The 12,849-nt window shown below is 35.5% G+C and overlaps 1 protein-coding gene across 1 annotated transcript; it reads right to left on the bottom strand.

Annotated features, from left to right (window-relative positions):
* Positions 1–1,375: 1,375 nt before the first annotated feature.
* LOC127853596 (ethylmalonyl-CoA decarboxylase-like) lies at positions 1,376–3,010 on the bottom strand. Its single transcript, XM_052388264.1, has 2 exons — positions 2,911–3,010; positions 1,376–2,133 (listed from the first exon to the last, which is right to left on the bottom strand). The coding sequence occupies exon 2, from the start codon at positions 2,126–2,128 to the stop codon at positions 1,469–1,471; it is 660 nt and encodes a 219-aa protein (XP_052244224.1). The 5' UTR covers positions 2,129–2,133; positions 2,911–3,010; the 3' UTR covers positions 1,376–1,468.
* Positions 3,011–12,849: the final 9,839 nt, after the last annotated feature.

The raw sequence follows: 12,849 nt of genomic DNA, 5'->3' as shown, positions 1-12,849 counted from the left end.
CATGAAAGTTGGTCAAAACATTGTTTTTATTGATGTCTCGGAAGAATTCGAAAATGGTCCAGATCGTTGAAAAAACATGGCCGCCAGTGGGCGGGGCATATTTCTCTATATGTATATAGTGAAAACATGTGAACACTCTAGAGGTCACTATTTTGGCCTAATTTTAATGAAATTTGGTCAGAACATTTGTTTCCTTGATACGGGAGTTGAGTTCAAAAATGGTTCTGGTCAGTTGAATAACATGGCTGCTGGGAGGGGGGCAGTTTTCTCATTATGCCCCCCCCCCCCCTTTCGAAGAAGAGGGGTTATATTGTTTTGCTCATGTCGGTCCGTCCGTCCACCAGATGGTTTCCGGATGATAACTCAAGAGCGCTTATGCCAAGGATCATGAAACTTCATAGGTACATTGATCATGACTTGCAGATGACCCCTATTGATTTTCAGGTCACTAGGTCAAAGGTCACGATGACCCAAAATAGTAAAATGGTTTCCGGATGATAACTCAAGAACGCTTATGCCTAGGATCATGAAACTTCAGAGATACATTGATCATGACTCGCAGATGACCCCTATTGAATTTCAGGTCACCAGGTCAAGGTCACGGTGACCCAAAGCAGTCAAATGGTTTCCGGATGATAACTCAAGAACGCTTATGCCTAGGATAATGAAACTTTATAGATACATTGATCATGACTCGCAGATAACCCCTTATGATTTTCAGGTCACTAGGTCAAAGGTCAAGGTCACGATGACCCGAAATAGTAAAATGGTTTCCGGATGATAACTCGAGAACGCTTAGGCCTAGGATCATGAAACTTCATAGGTACATTGATGATGACTCGCAGATGACCCCTATTGATTTTCAGGTCACTAGGTCAAAGGTCAAGGTCACGGTGACCCGAAATAGTAAAATGGTTTCCAGATGATAACTCAAGAACGCTTATGCCTAGGATCATGAAACTTCATAGGTACATTGATCATGACTCGAAGATGACCCCTATTGATTTTCAAGTCACTAGGTCAAAGGTCAAGGTCATGGTGACCTGAAATAGTAAAATGGTTTCTGGATGATAACTCAAGAACGCTTATGCCTAGGATCATGAAACTTTATAGGTACAATGATCATGACTCGCAGATGACCCCTATTGATTTTTAGGTCTATAGGTCAAAGGTCAAGGTCACGGTGACCTGAAATAGTAAAATGGTTTCTGGATGATAACTCAAGAATGCTTACGCCTTGGATCATGAAACTTCATAGGTATATTGATCATGACTCGCAGATGAAATAATGATGAAATTTGACCAGGATGTTTGTCTGGACAATATCTAGGTCAAGTTTGACATTTGGTAAAGATTGAATGAACCGACTCCTCTCAGGTGAGCGAACTAGGGCCATCTTGGCCCTCTTGTTTATTACAAAGTTTGAATAAATTATTTAATTACAGACATGATTCAATTAGTACAATAACTATTTGTGCTTCATATTAGCATTTAAAGCCTTGAGATGAAGTTCACTACCCCACAATTTGGTAAACAATTCCCTCTCACGTGTATAAGCTAAATCTTCCATATTAGCTCCTTCAAGTACCATCTGTTTAATATTTCTTGTAACAGTAAAATCGCCCACTAAAGTTTTATTAATCCACTTTCTTGCCTCGCTAGCTATATCCTCGGTATCAAACACTTCATTCACAAATCCCAGTGCCTTGGCTTGATCAGCGTTCAACACTTGCCCAGAAGATAACAACAGCAAGGCATTAGTTCTACCCAGAAGTCCAATAAGCCGGGTTCCGCCACCCCACCCTGTGGAGACATTCATTCGCGCTTGAACAAAACCAATTTTTGCCTTGGTGGTCATCACTCGAAAGTCACATGCAGTCGTCAGTTCCGCCCCACCACCCAAAGCATGGCCATTAACTGCAGCTACACTGATAAGTGGAAGAGAATATAACCGCGAGGTTGTGAACTGCATCAGTTTGCACATGTCCCCTCCCTTGTGTAGGATCTTCTGGACGGTCTGAAGCTCACCGCCAGAGCAAAATGTGTTCCCACTGCCCGTTAGAACCACTGCTCTGCCTGTCGCCCACCTTTCTAGTTCAGAGACGCACTCATGGAGGTCTGCCATCATTTTACCTGTAATAATCAATTGATTTTTGCAAAATATAACCAAACTTACTGAAGCATTGCTATGCGTGATGGAAAAAATATTGCCCTAGGTAGCTCATCTGCAAGGCTAAAAAGTTTATAAACTTGGGGCAAGATATATTACAATATAAAGATTTGCTTAAAGGTTTGATCTCTAAAATGTTGACAAGCATTTTATTAACTTTGTTTATTACTGCATGTGTCTCAGTTCCAAATTATGTCAAAATATACACATGGGGGAAAAAAATGGAGATTCGGTCTGACAAAATGTAATCACAAAAAACTTGCATGAGCATGTTGTGCTTTGGCAAGCTGAAATGTCTCGAGGATTCAATAGATTCTGAAAACCAGGAGCAAAATGACCTCATGCTTGAAATGTTCAGGTGTCAGAAAGGAATTGTCTGGGGTCAAAATAGTATGCAAATAGTTTTTGCATAAACTTAAGTGAAATACTATGCAAAAACGGAAATTATATTTTGAAGTTAGCTTCATTGTAACATTTGTGGTCAAAATGGTGCAAGCCAGGGTAATATAATATGTAGGAGTCAAGAGAGGGACAACGTAAAAATGCATGCATCAAAAGCCAGACTTTGCTTTAATTGAAGTTCCTGGGTCAACAACAAAAAGTTTTAATCTAGCCCAGCAGTGAAATTTGAGTTTTTTTGCAGGATGTGGACAAATACAATAAAGGAATGTGAAATTAGGCCTTCTAATGATGGAGCATAATAAGTTGATTACATGTGGCTACCAGACAATCATGAAAACCTGTGAAAGCATTTTTCTTTTCTGGATTGTTGATTTTGATGGTTGCCACCCCGGTTGCTTCATTTGTTCAGATCAACTGATCCAATAGACAGCTTTGCAATATTGCACAAAGTTTGGCAAATGCATCAAAGCTGGACAGGTGCCAACGGTTTGACCATACCTGGTGAGAAGCATGAATTAATGACTAAAAAGTGCATCTCCATGAGATACACTTGCATGCCAAATATGAAGTTGCTATCTTCAATATTGCACAAGTTATGGCAATGTTTAAGTTTGACGATTTTGACCAATATATTTGACCTTTGACTTTAATGACCTTGACTTTACCACTAAAAATGTGACAGCTCAAATATGAAGTGGCTATCTTCAATATTGCAAAAGTTATGGCGGTAATACTTGGGAACATAAGAATGTAAACTAATCGATACCCAGTCTTGAACACGAATGTGTTGCATGTAGGGTAATGATCAGGTAATGGTACTTGACTGTACTAAAGAAGTTGAGTCATCATTAGATAACGAAAATGTAGGCTAATAATGATCCTGATCCTTATTTGCGAGCCTAACATCTATTCTACCGGTTATGACTAAAATACGAAAACAGTACTGTTTTCGCGAAAACAGTAACATGTACCGAAAACAGTTAGAATTCCCAACTTTACAGCGTGATAGTGGCGTTTAAACTGTGATTTTGCGTTTATAAACTATGATTTTTATGAATGTTTACAACAAAACACAAAATGATGCTTTATATTAATTATTACTTTTCTACGACAAGCATGTTATTACTGTTTTAAATGTAAGAATTATAATACGAGGACATAATACCGAAAAAACAGTAACATGTACCGAAAACAGTTAGATTTCCCACCTTTACATCGTGATAGTGGCGTTAAACTATGATTTTAATTAAAAAATCCACATTCATTTTCTTTTTTTGATATACGAAAACAGTAAAATGTACGCCCGAAAACAGTGAACAAATATACGAAAACAGTATGTATTCAACATGTTAGCAAGAAATAAATATCGATAAAACATAACCAATACTATTTTATTTATTTGTAATGAAATTTACTATTTCAAGAAACCACAAACAGCATACCAAATGGGTGTTATAATTGATCGCTTTAATATATTAGTTTGCAAAGTCGGCAATGTATTATTAAAGTAGCGGTTCGTGTGTTCTTTTGTGTTGCATTTCCTATAAATATCAAACTGTGATCATTAATGGATTGTAATTAGAGAAAAACTAAAGAACATGATTGGTATAATTTGTTTGTTGTTATCACATTTCCATAATCGTAATTTTAATTGTTTCAACAAACATTGTTATTACCTGATGTCTTATATAAATGATAATTAATTATTTTTGGCTATTTCCTTGTAGAAAAAGAAATTTGCAATGTTTTAAACTGTTACCGGTGAATATCGAACTGTTGACCGGTCAACAGTTTGAACTGTTGCCCGCTGGAATAATGACGTCATTTCGTCGAAAAAATGACGTCATTTTACAGTTAAACAGTCAAATTTATTTATTTTATCGATTACTGTTGTGTGTAAATAAAAATTTAGTTTGCTGTTATTTCTATGTTGGAAATTTGATCAGGTAATAAAACACTTATTTCATGGATGCTTGGTGAACAGTCAAAACTGTTGTCCCTCGGTATCAGGGCTGACATTTGGAACTGTTGCCCTCGGCCTATCGGCCTCGGGCAACAATACCAAAGTCATCCCTGATACCTTGGGAAACAGTTTTGACTGTTCACCGCGCATCCATGAAATAAGTGTATATTGTTTTTCGTGTAGATTGATTAAAGCAATCATAAAAGAATTACTCAAATCAGACCGACTTATTTGGGTATAAAAAGTTGGAAGTTCAGTATTGAATCCTTCTTAATACTGTTCAAATTCATTGTGATAACGTGTGAGTGACTTACAATGGCAATTGACAAGTGTAACGTGTGTTCGTTCATATGTACGGATAGCTGTATTCTGTGTGAGGTAAGAGATATACTTATCGGTGATATAGAGAATACTAGGTCGGTGCCGAATAAAGCAAAGTTTATTTTGCGAGGCTTAGAAAATCTGAACCACGAGCCTTGGCGAGTGGTTCAGATTTTCGTGCCGAGCAAGATAAACTTTGCTTTATTCGGCACCGACCTAGTATTCGATTTATCCCATCAATTTTCTTAGTCGTAAATTATTTCTTTAAACATAGAATAGGAAAATCGAACTAGACGGAAAATCCCAAAGATATTTTAAGCAAACATTGTTTCATTATTTTAATCGTGTCGAGCCTAATACATTACAAAAAGATCAGTAACCAACCTGTTTTTTCGTTTATCATACCTCTACGTCCCCGATTTTTAAGAAATAATGAAAAAAAGACACTAAACAACTGCATCTTTAGCGTGAAACAACATGCATTGTGTCGTATGACGTATTAATAATGACGTCACGAGTACGCGCACTTAATATTTGTAAATAATGTTTATTTGCTTTTTGAGTTGCATTATGTGTAAAAACTATATTACATCTTGGTATCAAATTGTTTGTTTTGTTAAATCTGATTCGATTTTACTAAAAATGATTACTTTATAGTTGATTCCGAGTAATATGAACATTCTTCGCCGCGCGTGACAGCTATATTTCAGCACTGCTGAAATAAAGGTAAATTTATTCCACAGTGGTTTATTTCGACAATGCACGTCTGATGATGGGATATAAAAATATTTATGGTCCGTATTTTTCCTATAATTGTGTAATAGCCATTAGATCTAGTGATAAACAATATTTTTTACATACAATAAAATGATATATAAACAATCCTTACGTGTTATCTTGTTAAGAATCATTTTTGATCGGGGGAACATTATTGCAAACACTGTTGTTTTAACGTTTTGTTGACAATAAGTATTATTGTTGATAAACAAGTGGCTAATATTCGAACAAGGGAAGAAACTCAACCTTTATTAAGTGTCAAAAGTTACTTAGAAGATACTGTGAACACTGTGAACATAGTATATATAATATATATTATATATGAAACAACCATGTAAACAGTTTTGGTCCATACATATTTTTTTTGGGAAATAAGAGTCAAATAATCACAAAAAGAAGGCTTGTCAAATATGGATTTGAACATTAAATCATATTATAAGAACATTCACATATGTGACACAGGTGGTTAGCGTGTGGCTATGATATTAATTAGTGAAAACATAATTTTGAATGATAAATAATCATATTATAACGAAAAATTAACTTTTCTGAAAAAAAATATTTCACTATCAAATATATATATAACAAGGTATGCAACTCAAAATCACCCCAAAACGGGGTGCATCGCTTTGAACAGCCATATCTTCATCAATTGTGCAGCGATTTTCACGATCTCGGTCTTATTCAACGCAGAAATGAATTTCCTTTCTGGAAATGTATATGTCTTGCAATATTTTTACAAATGCTGGGTCAACTTTTAAGAAATAACACGATACACAACACGCATGACCCAGTTGACAGTGATCATGTATTCTTTATGAATGAAATCTCCAGTTGTAAAGACACACCTCCGCATTGGACCAATGAAATCACTCGTATGTTTAAAATGTCAGTTAGTTGAAATGTATGTAAACAAAGGTTTCAAACGGCGCTGGACAGTTAGTCTTGATGCAGAATGTAACGACAAGAACGGTAATAATGTTTTTTCATACGTTTTATTGAATTATGGTATCGAACTACATGAACTTTGTAGGGAAGTTGCCCTTTACTCCGTGAAGATTTCAGTCTTAAAGACAGCATGATCACTGTCAACTGGGTCATGCGTGTTGTGTATCGTGTTATTTCTTAAAAGTTGACCCAGCATTTGTTAAAATATTGCAAGACATATACATTTCCAGAAAGGAAATTCATTTCTGCGTTGAATAAGACCGAGATCGTGAAAATCGCTGCAAAATTTATGAAGATATGGCTGTTCAAAGCGATGCACCCCGTTTTGGGCTGATTTTGAGTTGCATACCTTGTTATATATATATTTGATAGTGAAATATTATTTTTTTTCAGAAAAGTTAATTTTTCGTTATAATATGATTATTTATCATTCAAAATGATGTTTTCACTAATTAATATCATAGCCACACGCTAACCACCTGTGATATGTGACAGTCTTTAAAACTTAATAAAACTGTAGTCTTTAGATTCTGTTGTTGTGTGCGGGGATTTATTTTATTTATTTAATTTACTTACTAACCAGCTGTGGATATAATGTATGTTTTTTCTTCCTTACTAATTATTGATGAGTACTGTATACTCATTTGTATAATTTTAGGTCAAATGGTTTTCTAGAAATCAGGCGTAAAAAACGTCCACGGGACCACATGAAAATATTGTTTATGCTACAAGCCCTTGTTACATTGACCTTGGTAATGTTTTGTTTTCACCTCATTCACAAACACGGTTTTATGTAGTCCAAATTGTTGACGCTCTCAAATATTAAGCTACTTAATTTTTATATGGGTAAGCCCATATAAAAAGTATCTCTAAATTCTTTGCGCGTCTTATAAATAAGACTAGGTTTTATGTTTCTGCCACTCTCAGCCATTGTCAACATATCCACAGAGTATTTCTCATGTAACGCTCAATCTCGTAGACAACCGTTTAACCAGACTTGAATCTACCCAGCGTTCCTTGCTCAACGTCTTGTTATCCGCTTAGAAAACAATGTATACATGATGTTTTTGTTAATGTATGCTGAATGCTATCTGTGCTAAACTAAATGGATAGTTATAGTGATCAGTGTTTTAGAAGGATGCTGGGTAAATAAACGTGAACCAATCATTTTTAAGTTTTTATATACTTGCAGTTGGAATTGCAACTTAATTGTTACCTGCGCAGATATTCAATCTAACTGATGTAAATAGTATATGGGTAGTGTCATGCCACATTGAGTCTTATAACATATGCGGCCAGCGTAGCTCCAGACCAGACTGCATTATTGTACGGACTGGTCTGGAGCTATGCTGGCCATATATGACATACAAACATTTTTGCACGACGCGGGTCGTATTGACCTATATGTATGTAGTAGTAGTAGTAGTAGTAGTAGTAGTAGTAGTAGTAGTAGTAGTTGACCTATATGTATGTAGTAGTAGTAGTAGTAGTAGTAGTAGTAGTAGTTGTAGTTGTAGTTGTAGTAGTAGTAGTAATAGTAGTAGTAGTAGTAGTAGTAGTAGTAGTAGTAGTAGTAGTAGTAGTAGTAGTAGTAGTAGTAGTCGTAGTAGTAATAATAGTGGTAATAGTAGTAGTAGTAGTAGTAGTAGTAGTAGTAGTAGTAGTAGTAGTAGTAGTAGTAGTAGTAGTAATAGTAGTAGTAGTAGTAGTAGTAGTAGTAGTAGTAGTAGTAGTAGAAGTAGTAGTAGTAGTAGTAGTAGTAGTAGTAGTAGTAGTAGTAGTAGTAGTAGTAGTAGTAGTAGATATTTTGATAGTAGACCTTCCGTTCTCTCCGGTTACTTGTTATGTATATATTGTTGTTATTGTATAGTTATGGACTTAACGTCCTTGATATGGATTGTCAAATATCTGATTCAGATGTTCTATTTGGGGCATTGAAAGCGGATGAAATTGTACAAAGCTCCGTCTGGACCATCTGATAATAGGACCATTTAATTACCAATTACGTGCTAACTTGAGATAGCGTCCAAAGACAATTGTATAAATTTTCTAAATCCTGTTTCGAGCGATTGTACGATGTCGGCATCGGAAGAAAAACTCCTATTGAAAGTCGAATATCAGAAACGAGTATCGAGGAGAACTTGTTTATTTCGAGCTTCGGCGAAAACCAATCGTACATTGTCCGGTACAAATGTGTTAACATCGTGAAAACATTTTCAGAAAGCTCCGGGGCTTAAAGGGATCTTTTCACGCTTTGGTAAATTGACAAAATTGAAAAAAGTTGTTTCAGATTCGTAATTTTTCGTTTTAGTTATGATATTTTGGAGGGAAACAGTAATACTGAACATTAACCATGCCTCTAATATAGCCATTATATGCATCTTTTGACGATTTTAAAACCTAAAAATTATAAAGCGTTGCAACGCGAAACGATTGAATAATTTGGAGAGTTCTGTTTTTGTCGTTAAATTTTTGTGAAACTACGAAGATTGCTTATATAAGGTATAAAATCATCAATGAATTTGTACTCGGCGGAAAGCTCAGTAGGCTAGAGCGTTTTTACTTCAGGACTCTGGCAGGACTCCAGAGGTCACTGGTTCGAAACCTGCTCCGGGCAATGTTCTTTTTCCTTTTTTAATTTTTTTTCTGATTTTTTACTTGAGCTTTTACGATCCAATGTTTACATTTATCAATATAAAGCATTTAATGAATAAGTTAAAAAAATGCCAAAATCTGTGAAAAGGCCCCTTTAACTAGTAGATACAAAAATCGTGCGCCGTTAAATGTTTGGGTACTCGCGATTTCGCGCCCACCTAGTTTCATTTAATTAACTGAATTGCTTTGTTTTGACTGTGTCGTTAAGCTCCTTGGAAACGCCCTCGATTTTTTTTCTGGGAATAAAAAACAATACTTGGGGAGATCTCACGATCGCTCCCACAGTGGACAATGAACCCGTGACGTCCCGGTCACTAGGCGATCACCAAATCCACCACGCCACCGCGACCTTATTTCTGTTAAGGTGAGATTGTACGATTTTGTCAAATATTTATGAATTTATATAAAATGTGTAAAAAAACTTAAATTAACTTATATTTCAATATAAATTAAAATAAAAGTTAAGAAGAACATGTGTCGAAAAATGCGAAATAAGCCCGATATTTAATTCTGAAATCGAAAATGTCTGACGCAATTTTGAAAATCAGTATGCCTAAGCTACGGTAGGGCCCGTAACCCATGACTGCCTGTGTGGATAACTCCAGTCAAATTTAGCAGACGACACATGATTAATAACTATAAAGCGTTTCTGTTTATACTTAACTGGTACACTGCAGCAGACGACAGCCTGTTATTATGTAAACAATAGGTTTAAGAGCTTGTGGGACATATTGGCCAGTCTAGTGTTTATAACAGCTTGTGCGATGACATTGGTAAGTTTATCATTGAAATATGTACATATTGGCTGCTTTATGGAAAACGGGGCTTTATGCTGCAGTAAAAGTCTGTCATGTGGATAAAATTGTTTCTCAATAATTTAAAGAAAATACCGGTAGATAAAGTATTAGATACACATATCACAACATGTACATGATTATAGGCATGTTATTCTTTAGCAAGGCAACCACAATTCAGAAGATGGTTGCCAGTGCAGCGACCAATTGTGAAAAAAGACATATTGTTGTTATTTTGTCTAAGTTATCTCTATCACATAAATATGAGGATAAACAGTCACACACATCTCGACCTGTGCTTTAAGACACATTCTTTAAAATTTGAATGGGTTGTGTTCATTTCAAACTTGCGATATAAAAAGCTGTAACATAAGTTTGAAAACTGAGTTGCTTTTAAGATTATGCAATAGCGAACAAATTTAATGCCTTCAGCGCTTTGAAATATCCTGCAACGATATCTATTAATACGACACACGAACACTAACTCCGATCCTAATAAAAAGACGAATGCTTCGGTTATTGTAGGAAAATATGTACGAAATATCTTCGTCACAATCGGCTCGTGGCGCTAATTTGTATTTGCTGCATTCATGAAATTCGTCTTCAATGTATACCTTTTCTTGCCCATTTTGTGTTATTGTAACACATTTTTATCAATATATTACTATGTGTATTATTATGTGTAATTTAACACATATACAAATCATACAATCTCACTTTAACGTTGATCCGCGGAATAAAATTAAATATATCTCAGATCAGAAAATTCCTAAAAAATATTTCGTCCCGGCGTGTAGTGTCAGATAAGTACATGCATTGCCAAATGTTGATTTCACTCTGGAGTGCAGAGCTGATGTAGCTGTTATAAAACAAATGTTGATATGCAAATGACGCGCTAGGTTGATGAGCTGGTTCAGCATTCGATGTAACTGTTACAAAACAGTCTTCAAATTACAAGAAGAGCTCTACACCAGATTTTCGCCATGTAATCAAACAATTAAATGCTGTTTAACGTCGTATAAAGCCGGACTATCAAGCATCACAATGTATATCATTATCATCATCATTATCAGTATCATCAGCATCAATATCATTATCATTATTATAATCATTATCATAATCGACATTATCACCTACATTATCATTATTATCATTATCATCAACAACATTACCATTAACATCATTGTCATTATGTTCATCAGCATTATCATCATCGGCATTATCATCACCATTATCATCATCATTTTAATCACTATCATTATTATTATCATCGGCATTATCATCATCATTAAACTCAAAATTATCTTTATTATCATCATCATTAATATGATAATCATTACCATACTCATCATTATCATTATTATCCTTATCATAATCGTCATTATCATGATTATCATTATCATCATTATCATTGTAATATACATCATTATCTTCATTACCATCATCTTTATTATCATGATCATCACCATCATTATCGTCGTTCTCATTATTATCATAATCATTATCAACATCGACATAACCATCTACATTATCATCATAATCATTATTATCATCATTATCATCATCATTATAATCATCATGATCATTATCATCATTATCACTAGCATTATCTTCATAACCATCATAATTATCACCATCATTTTCATTAATATCATTATGATCATTATCAATATTTACATTATCATTATCAAAATTATAATTATTACAATCATGATTATCATTATAACCATTACCATCATCATTATCATTATTATCATCATTTTAATCATCATACTCATGAGTGCTGAGCTGGGAAAGCATTCGCCGTACCCTTTATAAGACGAATGCTGATCTGGAATGACGCGCTGGAGTGCTGAGCTGGCTCAGCATTCGCTTTATCGCTTTTGAAACAAATGCTAATCTAGAATGTCGCGCTGTAATGCTGAGCTGGCTCAGCATTCGCCGTAATACTTTTAAAACGAATGCTGATCTGGAATGTCGCGCTGTTTTGCTGAGTTGGCTCAACATTCGCCGTAATACCTTAAAACGAATGCTGATGTAGAATGTCGCGCTGGAGTGCTGAGCTGGCTCAGCATCCGCCGTAACACTTTTTAAACTAATGCTGATCTAGAATATCGCGATGGAGTGCTGAGCTGGCTCAGCATTCGCCGTAATACTTATAAAACGAATGCTGATCTTGAATGTTGCGCTGTAATGCTGAGCTGGCTCAGCATTCGCCGTAATACTTTTAAAACGGATGCTGATCTAAAATGTCGCGCTGGATTGCTGAGCTGGCTCAGCGTTCGCCTTAACGCTTTTGAAACGAATGATGATCTAAAATGTCGCGTTGTAGTGCTGAGCTGGCTCAGCATTCGCCGTAATACTTTAAAATCGAATGCTGATCTAGAATGTCGCGCTGGAGTGCTGAGCTGGCGCAGAATTTGCCTTAACGCGTAGCAGATTTAGGTTACTAGTTTTTTGCTGATAAAACATGCGGTGGTATATGTTCGCATTATTCACGGTTTATATTATAAATAATTATTGACACGCATACATTATGGGTCATGAAGTGCGAATAATTTAGTTTTCGAGGAGTGTCGTTCATATGGACCGAATATCATGACTCCGCGAAGACACGTTACCTATCATCTTTGTTTTGTTGTTGTTGTTTATTTAGGACCAATAGTACATCAGTGTTAATTTCAACGTGGCTTGCATGTTCAAAAACATGGCTAGTTCCATATTTCATCTACCATAACAAATTTACATGAACGTTGCCTATTTGTACTAGGTATTGACATATAAAAAGACTTTAATCACTACATTAAAGTAAGGTCCGT

The sequence above is a fragment of the Dreissena polymorpha genome, chromosome 12 (genome assembly GCF_020536995.1).
Source record: "Dreissena polymorpha isolate Duluth1 chromosome 12, UMN_Dpol_1.0, whole genome shotgun sequence".
NCBI classification, from domain to species: domain Eukaryota; kingdom Metazoa; phylum Mollusca; class Bivalvia; order Myida; family Dreissenidae; genus Dreissena; species Dreissena polymorpha.
The sequence above is the reverse complement of the archived record's forward strand: the minus strand, read 5'-3'. Positions and strand labels throughout refer to the sequence as shown.